Source organism: Bombus bifarius, unplaced genomic scaffold, assembly GCF_011952205.1.
Source record: "Bombus bifarius isolate JDL3187 unplaced genomic scaffold, Bbif_JDL3187 scf7180000007973, whole genome shotgun sequence".
Taxonomy (NCBI): domain Eukaryota; kingdom Metazoa; phylum Arthropoda; class Insecta; order Hymenoptera; family Apidae; genus Bombus; species Bombus bifarius.
In genome coordinates this window covers 2863070-2877859 of record NW_022884359.1, presented here as the reverse complement: position 1 = coordinate 2877859, position 14790 = coordinate 2863070, and the positions used below count along the sequence as shown (strand labels likewise).

Sequence of the window (14790 nt, the reverse complement as noted above, 5' to 3'; positions counted from 1 at the left end):
GTCGCTGTTTTCACTTTTTAATTATTTTATCGTAAATCCGATGCTTCGTTCGCGTTATACGTATCTTATGACGTAAAGTAGTAACTGTAGCTAATTTGGAAGAGTATCCAATATGGATGTGTGGAACGTTGCAGTATCTCGGCAAGTAATTAACGAAATCAATCGCCAACAGTGTAAGATGGTTCGTTAAAAGCAAAGGACGAGCACATTCACGTTTGAGCTTCACTTGGAAATCTGTCGGTGAATGCAGTCGATCGTTGTGTTTGAAAGCCTATAAAAGTTCTATAGAGGCGAGTTAAAATAGTGAAAGTTTTTAGCGAAGACGAGTTAAAGAATATTACTTTTGCACGATTTATCGTTAAACGTGCTTGTCTCTGAGTATTGGAAAAAATGTAATTAAATTTATATGAACGTTGAATTTATTTTCTTCTTGGTATAATTATTATTCTTCTGTCGAAATACGTATGTACCTAATACGGAACACATCGAGTGTGCGTAATATGTAACGTGTCAAGGATGCTGCGATGCTAATAATGACGATACAAAATTATATTTATCTTGTTGCGGCAATTGCGAAAGATAATAGCGAAGAATAGGTTCAGTTCGCTATCTTCATTAGAAACACGAACAACGTGCTTCTAAGGTGCGTCATTCAACGTGTAGAAGACAAAAAAAATTAATACAATGCAAGCTTAAAGAATGGAAGATATTTGTCCATTTGTCTTCTTTATTTAAATAAATATTCATTTTTCATAGTAAAAGTAAAATTGAATTTAAACTGTTGAACTTTAGCTCATGCGAATATCTGCTTTACTCTAATAGCTGAGATTCGATAATTCTGATCATCTGATTATCCTATATCATACAAAAAGAATACGTACACGATTTTTTCTAATACAATGTGGTCAAATTCAAACACTTGCCGAGTAACATAGAAAAATCAACGATACGATATTAGACAATACTCAAACATGCAGTAATAACATTTTTTAGGAGAATTCGTGGTTGAACCTATTACGATAGAAAATAGGAAATAGAAAAGGGAAATAATATTCGGCTACGTAAAATTAAAGCGTTGCTTCTGTTTCGAGTGAGACGGAACGGGGGTGAATTATCGCGAAAGCAGATGCAGCCACGCCGGAAGCCAAGAGGTGGCTGAATGAACACACCGACGCGTATCGAACCTGCGCATTTCGTATTGCGCGACATGCATTGCTCGCCCATTTTACTCGGGGGCGGGATACATGTTTATACAGCGTGCTCGATGAAAAGCGTACTCGCGACATTTTCCATCCTCCTGGTAGGGAAAATTGTGGCCCTATGTAGAGGGTTAATGAACGGCCGTTTGCTGTTGGAATAATTTCCTTTGATTAGAAGAAATTGTAATCGATGCGTCTCGTGATACCCGAATTTTCTTCACCGGAGACGTATTCAGAGATGTTTAAAGAGAGGTACAGTTGACACCACCGTACGAAATTGTCGTAGGCGAAAATTGACGAAGCGTTTCTTTGTTCTTGTTTCATTTATTTCGTCGATTTATTCGAAAAGCTCTTTGGTATATACGATGTAAAAAAATAGACGAAACATTAAATTACAAGGAAAAATAAACGTGTATCTATAACAGAAGCGTGTTAGGAAGCGTCGTAATAAATGAGAGTTAATAAATGATAGCGTTAATATGGATTGCTATACAATCAAAATAGCCACATGCCACAGGGTGTCGTTCAGAATGGACCAAAGTGAAATTCTTTAAACTTCTAGGAGCAGCGTTTACAGCGGAGAGAATAGTTGCATAATGTGAGTAGCGTAACATCCTTCGATATCTTACAATCAAAGATAATATCAATCGTTATGCCTATACTGCTCGGTTGATTGAAGAGTCAAATCGTTAAGAATCAGGTGATAAACGGGAGAAAAAGAAGTCGCAACGTTTGGCAGCAAGTTTAAGGAATTTACATCGAGTATTCTCAATTTTGTAGCTATGCGATTTGCAGTAAGACGATCAGATAATACAAGCATATTCCGAAATGTGTCTAGACAGTAGATGGTAGAGAAGAATTCTGAACGTGTTAGCGTTACAAGAGAATTTTGATACTCCGCGAGTAAGCCCTAGAGATTTAAAACCACGAGATGTAATTGCAGCGAGACGCGAATGGCAAATTTGAGGAAAAAATAATGCCCACGTTCTTAACACGACTCAACGAACATAGTGGTACACCGTTTATAGCGTAGTTAAAAAATTGAACTACTCTTTCCGTGGCTAAATCTGACTATGTGGCATTTGGCTAAATTTCAGATAAAAGAGACGATTTGTCGTTGCAACAGCGTTCAGGAAAGCGATCAACCTAATTTTCTATTAATTAAACTCATTGACGACTCTAACGCAATGGTAAATTTTGCGATCATCTGCGTATGGTACAAATTTCGCACGCAGGAAAAGCCCTAAATTTTTTAATGCAATCTTATCGCTGTTAAGTTTCGAAAATTCACGCATCGCGATTTTTTCCACGAAGATAGATGTCCAACTATCGTTTCGTACGAGAATGTTAACGTACTATTTCATTCTGTCGATTAAACAATTTATTTTTCCAACAAATCCTACTTCTTTTTGTCGAATCAAAAAATTGCAACAAATTTTTTCTTTCTCACGAGCAAAGGGAACATCCAATTATATACAAAGCGTTGGTTAAAAGATTATAGATGGGAAATGAGAAGAAATTTTTGTTTTCATCCCTAATATCTATCTTTAGTCTCATAAATTACCAAGAGATGAGATTCTCCGATAGCTTTGAATAGCGTAAACGGACGAACTCGATGGCCCTTAAAACCCGACCTTGTTCGTGGCATCGTCAGCCTAATTCACGAACTCATGAACCCTGGTCACGTGCCCCTCTCGTTCGTAAAATGTGTTTAGTATTTCTATGCCGCTCTTGATGGCCATGCTTTTAAATTTATGGTATTATACTTGGTGTATAGATGTGTGTGTGTGTGTGTATATATGTATACGTGTCGCGATATCATTAATAATGGACGTACCGAGCTCGATGAACCCTTCAGTGTTGTGAAACACCCTCGATTCTCACGTTCCCCGATACAACATCGTTAAAATGGCGAAATAAGAGCAACAGGGCGAAGCTTGCCCAGATTCCGCTTAGAATTTTATCTTCCATCTGTTTTCATAATGAAAACCATGTAAAATTGACTGCTATGGAATTACGTAGCTGGATTTTGTATAACTTAATTTGTCATTGTAAATGCAAAAATAGAAGACTTTTAATGGAAAACTAGCTATTATCTTGTAAATTATAATTTATACATGATGGAGTAGCGGGGTGAAAAAATAGCTTGACGCATTTTTCGAAAATCTACAGTAGACCTATCGAAGGAAACAAACTTTTAAATACGACGTTGTGCTTCGAAGAAGATTCAATTTGGATATTTTTCGACACGGGGTTTTGCTTTCGAGAGAATTTGGTTTGAAAATTTTGCAGTTAAATCCTGGCTGTGTGAAATTGTTAATAAACAAATATTCTAGATTATCCACTACAATAGATACATATCAATTATTAAGATGAAGTTTAATAATATAATATGACATAATAAGATAGCAATATAGCGTAGTAACTAAAAGCTGAATGTAAAAATATAAGGTAGCGTAAGAAACTAGGAATAAGAATGCCATAGCCATGAGCCCAAAGTATAAATAAATTATGATTATTATTATCATCGTCATTATTATTATATTATGAATGCAGAACACTAAATACATATGTACATTCAAATATTCTAATCTGACGTTTATTAATTGATAGTTAGAAATCTTTCTCTCCGTGATTGAAACGTGGCTTTCCAACTTGGCGAAGGATCGAGAGGTCGACTTCAGATCGCAAACTCGCCTAACCGAATCGGATAAACGCGTATACTCGCGCGAACCGAAGTTAGCGTATTTCCGGTTAACCACCTGACGACGGTGGCCAACTTGGCTAGGGATTTTGATCCTGTGTTAACTCACGAACAGGTCAATTGTACTTTACAACAGGAAACGCTGTTATATTGTATATAAACTGGATAGAAGCCAAGAAAATTTTTCTCCAAAATTCTATAATGCAATTTCACCTTCTTATAGCTGCGTCATTTTATCTTATTGGCTACTATTATGTTATCTATAAAAGAAACGAAAATAAAGGAAAATAAGAGAGAAGGTAGGGCAGATCTTAAACAATGTTCACGCGGTCTTTTTAAACTATAGCCGGTCCCATTATGGTGAATTATGAGAACGATTGCTGGAGATATTTGAACGTCCGCCACGAGCAAAAGTAGCACAGCAGCCGGATATAAATCGCGAAAGATTCTTTCGGGACCCCACGGTAGCTTTTACGGGTGCCACGCCGTGGATTTCTCCTTTTATTGGAAGGAAAACAATTTTATAGTGTCTACAGTGTTGCTCAACCGCGTTACGTGCCCCGGGTCGTTCTTACAGAGAGCTCTATCTTAATTCTACGATATACTTACAGTGACGGACAAAAGCAAGTTTAGATGTAAAATGAAAGGTATAAAGGAAACGTACCATAGCATTGCAAAATGGATTTCTATTTAATAAGAGCAATGAATAAATCAGAGAATACATAACTGTTGTCGATATGGTTGTCCAGTATTCCTAGTATCTAGAAGGCATCTCTTTTACACAGTTTTTACAGAGATATGTATGTGTATATATACACACATATGTTAATTTTCGTTCTATAAGAAAATAATAGAATGCACAACATTTTTTGTTTTATATTATTTTGTTGAATTACGTACGATCAATAGAACGATCAATAGAATGCTTCGCATAGAACATTATTTCCTTAGAAAACGCGAGAAGCTTTTGAGTCGACCTAATGCGTAAGAACAGATTTAATTTTGCGAACTTTGAGCGTGTGAATGCGAGTAAGATATAAGTACGTGTGAGTTTAAGAAAATATAGCAAAGCCAAGTCCATTTCCAGGTTGTAAGACCACAATTAGATAAAATAACGATAAACCTAAATTTCCTCTTATTGCAAACATCAGTTTCTCTATTTAAATTTACAATTAATTATTGCGTCATTTGAACTTTGTATTTCTTACAACGTTTTTCAATCGTCGAATCCTTTGAAATGTTAAAATCTTAAAAAAAAAAAAAAAAAATAGAATTATCGTGGCAAACGATAATTTGTCTTTAAGAATATTATAATTTAATTATGTTCAAAGTTAAATTTGACGTTATTGCGGACGATATATTCGCCAGGATTGAATCGATATCGATGCCGGCCACGATGTGAGAGCTGTTGGAGGAATCTTTATGAAGTGTTTACGCCTTACGAAAGGTTTGAAGGGGACCTGGCCCAGAAACGTGTACCTAATGACATGAAATCGGGTACTTCGGATTCTAGCCAAGCTCTTGTACCACTTACATCGAACAATATGGCTAAATTTACGCTTTTACGTGCTCTTAGAGTACCGTGTTACGTGACTCAAGCACTTTCCTATCTCGTACATCGAATTCACCTTACAAAATTTCCATTTCATTTGAATCGATTTCATTTTAATCTATTTTACTCTGAACTAGTTCAGTGTTCGTCAGTCATCTTTAGATTGCAGGCGATCCATAAAAGTTTGGATTAAGTTTCTCAATTTCACGACTCTTCGTTTTCATTCGCATTCTACATTTTACGTGATAAAGATCATCAGTGGCATTTATCGCGTAAAATATGGAGCATAAATCAAGATTTAAGATTTAGGTGGAAATTAACCGAATTTTCAGCTAAATTACGTGATTCTTTAATTTCAAAACACTTCGTTTAAATTCGTACCCTATATTTCACACGATAAAGACAAGATCAAGTAAAGTAATTGAAATTTAATCTAAATTGTACGGCTATCATCCAGCGTGCTAATAATTTCAACGCGTTGGACTCGTTAATTTATACAATTTGAATCGTAACTGTTTCATTTATCAGTAAGAATTTAATAAGAAATTATATGGAACAGTCCAATTCATCGGACTTTGGTATAATGTGAAAATTTTATAGATGATAGTGTGAGTTGGGAATGCTGGAGAAGATTAGCGATCAGAAATTAGTATCCTTCAGATTGGTAAGCTAGTTTGATCATACTTTGGGATAGTGGTATTAATTATCTGTATTGCCGGAGATTCAGTTCGACGAAGCTTGTGAAATTTATTCAACGACTTCGTTTAGATACTCAATTTTTTGATAAGTACCGTTAATTACTATTGAAAAATATAGCGACGGATAAGTACGCTGTGGCTGTAATTTCTTCAATATTGTTGCATCATTAAGTAGCACTTTACTTTGAATTGTTTATATATCTTTTGTTATTACGTGTATTCTGCAATTTATATAAATTTATATAAATTTATTTATATAAATAAATTACGATGTATTTAACGAAACAATATCTACATAGAATAAATCGCGTATAAAATATCGTAAATCCATCAAAATTCGATGTTAATGTTCCTTAATCATTTTACAATATCTTCGTATTAGAAGAATAAAAAAGGAAAATGAAGAGATTCTAAATAACAATTTCATAATATGAATAAACATTTTCACGAACAATTTCAAAAAATAATATATCCATTGTTCGTACTTTATTTTATATTACAACGATAATTATCTCTTCGTGGAGATTCAAATTGATAATTATTTCTGTAAATAAAAACGAGAAGAGGAGTAAAAGCAAAGATCAGTCGGGATATCGATCGATTTTCCAAAATTACACGAACGTAAACAGACGTGTGTATATCGATTTTCATTTATAACTTTCAAATGAATTACTTTTTATTAAAATTATATTCTTCTAGTTTCAATAAGCAGTAGAAATTTCGTTGAATTTACGATGGCGTTCGTCGGCCGTCAGGTGTAACGATTCGCAATCGCCTGGGAAATTATTCGAAATTCACTTTCGTTTCGTCGGCGAAGCGACACGAACGGGTCTCGTAAATAATTGGCGCTTTAATCATTTTAAATGCACGGATAATCCGGGATCAAGTTCAAGATAGAGCTCCAGGACAGATACAGATTATTGCTCGTGCACAGGACAGAGCGGTATTTGCGCAAGACACGTTTAATTTCAACTGAAACAATTTAACGAACAACATCCTTAATACGAATCTTTCACTTTAAATCATAGAATGTACAACGAAATCCTCGTGAATGATGTAAATTTATGAGAACGTACAGGATGAATTATTCGAGTAATTAGAAAATTATGGCACGTTGTTTGATAAATCGGGAAGATTCTATAAAAATAAAAAAATAATTTTTATAGAAAAGTTGGGAGAAGTGTCTCGAGAAGATTCGAACCATTCGTATTAAATTACATTGTACGATTAAACGATGAAGAAAAGTTTGTAGGAACAGGAAAATGAGTTAATTGAATAATATCAAAATTATAACGCGTTCGTTTGAAAATTGGAGAAATTCGAAAAGTAACTATCGCAGAAAAATTCTGTAGAAAAACAGCTTCTGCATAAAAATTCTTACGTACTTTCTTTGAAGATAGAAGCATTTCTTTCGTGTTACACTGGCAAATATGTAAAAAATACTTTTCACGAATAGTACAAAGATTTATGAGAACATACAGAATGAATTACTCGGGTAATTCCAAAGTTATATTACGCCGATGCGTTTGTATGTAAAGACAGTGTTATCGTGAAGAAATCACTGTAAATTTTCTTCGTTATAAAGTGATGTTACTTCTTTCAATACTTGGCGTTTCGCATGCACAATATTATGTTTTCACGAATTCTTAATTGAATAAACGATAAATGTATTTGTGTTTTTGGTAAGACTGGTCCTAATTGGAATGTGTTATATTTTTATCGTGAAAATGCAAAGGAAATAGTATTTCTACTCGTAACACAAAAAACATTTCATTAGAAATATCGAGTGTTTGCAAAGAACATTAAACCTTCACTTGTTATAACACGATCTTTTAATACTTCTTGTTCCTTTATTTTTTAAATAGGAATTGAAAATGGGATAAGATGATGGATTATTGATAATATTAGTAATTGCAAACATCGATCGACATTTAAGCCGAATGAAATATCGTATAAATCTTTAAATATTACACGGGAACAGAATCATTTTTATTCTTCGATTGTCGACACGATCGATCATACCGCCGGTCAAATTATAAATCTGGTGCCGCTGGCGTTTTTGATTTTATTGAAATTAATTCGCACGATATTAATATCCGCGTTGTATAAAATTGGAATAAAAATCGTGTAAAATGAATCTTGCACGTTCTTCCCATGAAATTCTTTTCAATTATTATTCTAAGTTGGATATTGTTGTTCTCGATTGAATTTTTATCGTCCAATATAATTTGCCAATCATGGTTCGCAAATCATGATTTGCCTTTGGCTTAGACAAATTCTATGAATACGTGTGTATTATAGGTCCCCTAAACATCAAGTACCATAATCTTCTTTCCTGTTAAACACTTTTATATCTGTCACATTCACAGTATCCTGTCTACAATCTTTATCTATCAATTTTAAATCTTTCAAATTCCAATTTTATGTAATCTCCTCACAACAAAACTATTTCTACACCTATATCTTTCGTATTATATTCTATTTCCTGTACTGTACACCCTAAGATCTTTGCCATCATCTAATTATTTTCACAAGTATTCTCATAGTCATATCTGGCATCGATAAATTAAAAAATGTTCAAACCCGAACTTTATAAACCTCTGAAAATCTAAACAGAATCAAAAACAGGTTGGAAAAAATAAATAAAAATTCTCATCCGACAATATCCTACGTGCATACATTATACTTCCCTGCGCTATGCACTGGTACAATTAACTAGAGCAATCTTTTCTGAAACTTGTGCGTATCATTAAAATTCCCTCCTCTTACAATCCTTATCGATTCTAAAACCTTCCAAATCCCAACTTTTAACTTACAGATCTGCCAATAATGAAACTATTTCTACGTTATATTCTGTTCTCTGCTGTATACGCTTGAAAATATATATTTTTCATAGGTACACTCCCATTTCTATGTCGATCAATTAAGAAATAACAAACTTCGCAAAACGTTCCCAGAAGCATAATAACAGCAATAGAAATAAGACTGAAAAATACTGGAAAAGATAAGGAAAAATACTCATCTAACGATATGATGGTGAATCTCGCGTATGTTCTATGCGTCATGTTCCCCTACATTACGTACCTGTGCAATTAATTGGCACAATTCTTTCTAAGATTTCTGTATCTCTTACGTTCTCCCAGTCCATAACAATTATCAACCGTAAAATTTCAACTTGCAAATCTCTGCACAACGGAGCTATTGCTGAATCTACATCGTCTATATTATATTATACCCTGTATACCCTATACTGCCACCTCCCTATACTCCCTCCCCCATATCGATGAATTAAAGAATTCGAAACCTCTCGGAACCTTCTCAGAAATTCAATCAAACCAACAAAGATAAGACCGAAATAAAAGTGAATTAAGACTGGGGAAAATAAGGAAAAATACTCACCCGACGATGCGGTGAATCCCGCGTGCATGCCGTACCTCGGCGCGGTCATGTGTTGGGGGTGCGGCGTCGGCTGGAGCGCGGCATGTGTGGCGGACACAGGCGCCTGAGGATGCGTGGCCGCCGGCCGCGACAATATCGTGTCGATGCCATGCGGATTGCTTCCGACGGAGGTGATAGAAGTGGCAGGACTATGTTTTCCACTTCCAGTGGGTGAAGCCTGCCCTTGAGTGATCGTAGACAATGGAACGCTGATCCTGGGCAAGTGAATCCCGGCAGCTTGTTGTTGCTGTTGATGATGAACCTGCTGTTGTTGTTGTTGCTGTTGTTGCTGCTGGTGCTGCTGATGTTGCTGATGGTGACTTCGTTCAGCCATAGAGTGCAACGCTGCCAATGGCTGACTGGCCAACATGCTTCCACCGGCGGCGCTCAGATTTAAAAATTGGAGAACATGAGGTGCGGCTGCTGCGTGAAAATCGTGCAACCAGGGCGGTCTAGGAGGCGGTGGCGAGTGGCTGGATGCAGGAGGCGGCGAACACGAGCCCAGAGATGAACCCGCAGACGAACTTCTGTCGCCTTCCAAGTGACTGTTCCGTCTGTGAGCGTCGCTCAACGACGACATGTTCTCGCCTGGCTGCGCCTCTGGGCTCGAACGAGACTGCAAGTCCGTGCAGGGCTCCGTGTCCGTGCAGCTCTTACCACTTGTGTTGTTGTTGTTATTGTTGGTCAGAGAACACACCATCTCGCACCACGCATAGTTCGGCAATGAGCGGAAAATTTCGGCCGGGACTGGAAACCGGGGTTTAAACGACAAGATCGTTTGCAGATGATGGGCGGGTCGAGCACTTTGGAGCGCGGTCACTGGTACACACTAAGCATAATCACTCACGATTTGGCGGTGGACTGGTTCCTCACCGATCACTTTGTTGCGCTCCCATAATGTGGTTTATTTGGTTTTTCGAAATATTACCCTCAGGATATTTTAGAATGCGTTTTGTAGGGATATTTCTTTTTAGGAGGAATTATTTTTGATTATTATTATCATTGGTGTTAGCTTTATTTAGCACTTGTGGCTACTTTAAGGTTCTCCAGAGTCCAACGTGAATTTGGAATACTATATAAATAGATTTGAAAGATTATTTCATCAAAATATCCAAAATTTGGTGGACGATAGTTTTATTTACGTTAATGGATTCTTAACAAATTGACTTTTCAAGATATTTTCTTATATAAAATATTCCAAAATGATTTTCGAAGACCACTGCGTTTCAATCTAAATTTTCTCTTTTCTCGATGCTCAATACAAGACTCTTCCGATCATTATGTTCCCCAATTTCTTCTTTCTCTCTAGTTCAACGTAAATTCTCTACCACTGTGTTTTTTAACATAAATTTGTTTTCCCCGAAGTCCAAAATAACCTTCTTTTCACCACTATATTCTACAATATGACTTTCTTTTTTCCCAGAGTTCCATATAAATTTTTCACTATGTTCTCTAATGAAAACTTTCCCCTTTCCTCAATTCCAAAATGACCTTTTTTCCTACTACATTCTCCAACGAAGATCCGCCCTTTTCCTAAGAAATGCAAACTGATCTGTTTCTCACCACTGTGCTCTCTATTCCAAGTTTTTCCTTCTAAAGTTTAATGCAATCTTCCCCCACCACAAAGTTATTCTCCTATACAAATTAATTTCTTCTAAATCCAATATATCCTCCTTCCATCACTGCACTCTGCGATACAAATCTCTCCTTTTCCTAAAGTTCAGCATGAACTTTCCATCGCTGTGTTCTCCAATACGATTTTCCTCTCCCCCTAAGATCCAATATAAACTGTCCACCTCCGACTTCTCAAACGCAAAGATTTCTTCCTTTTCCTCTCGTCCAATCCTCTTCGTTCAAAGTCCTTATCTCACTAGATTTTTTCCTCCCCAGATGTTCCCCTTTCCCAAAGTCCAAACTTCAACAACTTGTGTTTTCACCACTGTACTCCTCTATCATCCACCGAAATCCTTGCCTCCGAATAACAAACCGATACCCTGCAAATTCACGAATCATGCACGCCTAATATCACTTAAGGTACGACATCTCGGAAAATATGGTTGAAAAATCACGTCGATCGTTGGGTACACTATACTAACTTGTTAAGGGGGTAGTAGCCGAGCGACTCGGCTCGCCAAGTGGTATGCGACTGGGGTGCATCGGGAGCCAAGCTCGTCCGATCCGACTTAACTCGCTCGAAGCATGGTCGAGGTGCTTCGTGTTTGGTTCGGGTTTTGGTTTCGGGTTCTCTCGGCTCTCCGATAGGTCGATCCAACAGCCGGCTGTGCAACGAACGAACGAAGTGGATTGGCGTGGAAACGGTGGGTCGGCTGAACATCGAAGGGCGGTTCTGTTCCAGGATTGGCCAACCTCGGCTCATTCCTCCGGAAGAAGAGGTGTTCCGGGCGGGGCCTCTCAATCTCGCGTTAGCTTCTTGTTAAGCGTCTTTCATTGTGTGTTTAAATTCGTAATTTATGATCCCGACTGAATAAAACAAGAACTCGCTTGGTGTTCCGCTTACTGGCTGCTGGCTGGTTGGCTGGCCGAGGCTAGGAAGCCCCCTGGCTCCGGCTGAGCTGTTTGCCTGACTGGCTCCGCTAGTTTGCTCGACAACTGGGCACCTCTGTATGACTATGGTGACACTACCGCCTCGATAACTTCCTTGCTTCCGCCGCCCTCTTCCTTTCCACCCCTTCACGCTCCTGCGTATGCCCTACCACCCCTCTTTCCATCTCTCTTTTCCATCTCTTTTCGGGGTATATACAGGGTGGTCAATAGGGTATACTCGTTTTAATTGTAGCGTATCGTGTCGTAGCTGTTGCCTCGAGCTGGGAAGATTAAGGCTTCGTCGGGTCTATAGGTCGGTTTATTATACTACGATACGTACGTTTCTATGTATACGTAACGTGATTTTTTCCTCAGCTATCGATTCACGTATTTTGTCCAGGTATTAGATATAAAGTGTAGCGTGTCTGTTACAACCCATGAAGTATGTATTACGAAACAAGTATATGCAAGATGTTCAATTATATTGGTTGCTTCGAAGAGGAAAATGTTAAGATTCTGTTGAGTCTATAAATCAGCCTACGATACGATGATACACATATGGTACGATGGTACACCCGTAGCACAATTTTCTCTCATTACCGATCAAAGTATTTGACCAAGTACCTACAAAGTATGTACAAGACATAAAACATAAAGTATCAAGTCCAGCGTACGCTGCTTCTTGTATCTGTAAAACCACCCTGAAATTACCAACAAAATGTCCAATCGAAATAATCAAACCAGAATATTCATACGAGTGCTCTAACGAAAAATTAAGAGAATACGTCGTCTCGTTAAGATCCTACGTTGTTCGATTCGACAAACAAAAACCGATGTTTGTATCATTATCCTGTTAGCCACCCTATATGTATCACCATCTCTGTGCCGGTTCACTCCGACCGGACGAGTCTCCAGCTTTTCAGCCAGCCAAGTACGCGTAGACCGAGCAAATCGAGTTATTTGCTCCCGATGGTCCATTTGGCTTGCTCCTACGTATGGCGATGCACGTGTCAACGAGAATTCGCTTACTTCATCCGGCTAAATCATTGCCACTAGGATCACGTAACTAATGTCGCTCCTTGCCTCTCTCTATCCTTTTACAACTACGCTTATCCTTCGCTCCAAACCATCTTCATTTGTTTCTGGTATCTGGGTTCAGCTAGATCTGGCGTTCGACCAATCTAATGATCGAGCCAACCGGACGAACCTTTCGCTCGTTTTCCAACCGAAGGATGAATAATTTATGCCGGCTGACTGCTGGCTACCCCCATTTCCCTCCTCCAAGCTTCAGTTCGCTGGCGTTATGTTAGGCGAGAGGTTCGTCGAATGTCGAATCGACGGATAATGGACGGCGAGGCATCGTTCCCGGCGAAATTGTTTTGAACTGGAGGGTTTTAGGCGAAGGGAGGGGAGGATAGAGATTTGATGTTACTATTGGTATATGTTGCTACAATGGTTAGATGGTATTCTCCATATTGATTCCGGGGGTGGCTCCGTCAGACCAGCTATCGTCGGATGGACTTGCGTCTAACCGAGGAAGTTTATTTCTCCATTTAGATTTCTGCACTGTATTGCTTCCTCTGCAGTGTATTTCTTCTGGTTTTCAACGGTTCAAGGAGAAAACTTTGCGAATACTCTGGATGAGGGAATAGCAGCAGTAGGAATTATGGGGTGTGGATGTTTTTAGGAAATTGTAGATTTGACGAGCTTTTTATTCTTCTGAATTTAGATTTGTTCGGTATCCTATTTTTTTTTTTTGCTAAGATACTTTTTTTTCGTTCAATAATTTAACGAGATTTTTCGCATGATATTTTATTTAAACAAGAAAATCGTAGGATATGGGTGTTTTTAGAAAATCATAGATTCGACGAGCTTTTTATTGTTCTGAATTTGGGTTTGTTCGATATGTTGTTTATTTATGGTGGTTTCTTTTGCTCGATAGTTTAACAAGATTTTACGAACGATATTTCGTCAAAGCGAGAAAATTATAGGACGCGGTTATTTCCTCTCGTTCTGGAATTATATTTGTCGAGTGTATCGCTTCTTTATATGCGAGGAAGTTTCTTTTATTCAGTGGTTTAAAAAGAAGATTTTGTGAATGACATTTTGAGAAGGGGAATTCCTAAAGACAGGAAATTGCCGGGTGTGGATATTTTCCCTCGTTGATACACTCTGTGTGATTATTTTGTTTTCCTTTCAGTAGCTTTTTAAAATAAAGATATTAAACAAAAAGGAAGATATGAAAATCTTATAAAATATAATTCTTTTTCCATTATTCTATATGATTATGATAAACCAGTATGTTCTAAATTTTATTTCGATTATAATATTGTTTAATAAATCAAACAATAATAGAAGAGAACATATAATATTAAATCGCGTATAATATTAAAAGAATACTCGGCAAATATTGTTTCGCTATCTACCTGAAGCTAATTTTGATTTATTATCAGCAGCAAGAGTCAGGGTCGGGCAATTGAGGTCGATACGGATCTATTAGGGCCGGTTCTCGTAATAATCCGTATTAAATGGTCGCGATACAGCACGATGTAATAATATAGAGACAATGATACGCGATAAAAGCGCGACGCTTCATGAAGACGCAGCATATGGTGCATTTTATGACTGTTCGATAGCACCGTTTCAATTATGGAA

General features: G+C 37.4%; 1 protein-coding gene across 1 annotated transcript in view; it reads right to left on the bottom strand.

Annotated features, from left to right (window-relative positions):
* Positions 1–10539, bottom strand: part of LOC117216706 (homeobox protein Nkx-6.2-like) — a 47579-nt gene extending 37040 nt beyond the window's left edge. The window contains exon 1 of the mRNA XM_033463647.1: positions 9553–10539. Within this exon, the coding sequence (XP_033319538.1) occupies positions 9553–10291 (739 nt within the window). The 5' untranslated portion in view covers positions 10292–10539. The remainder of the gene's footprint in view (positions 1–9552) is intronic.
* Between the last annotated feature and the right edge of the window lie 4251 nt (positions 10540–14790).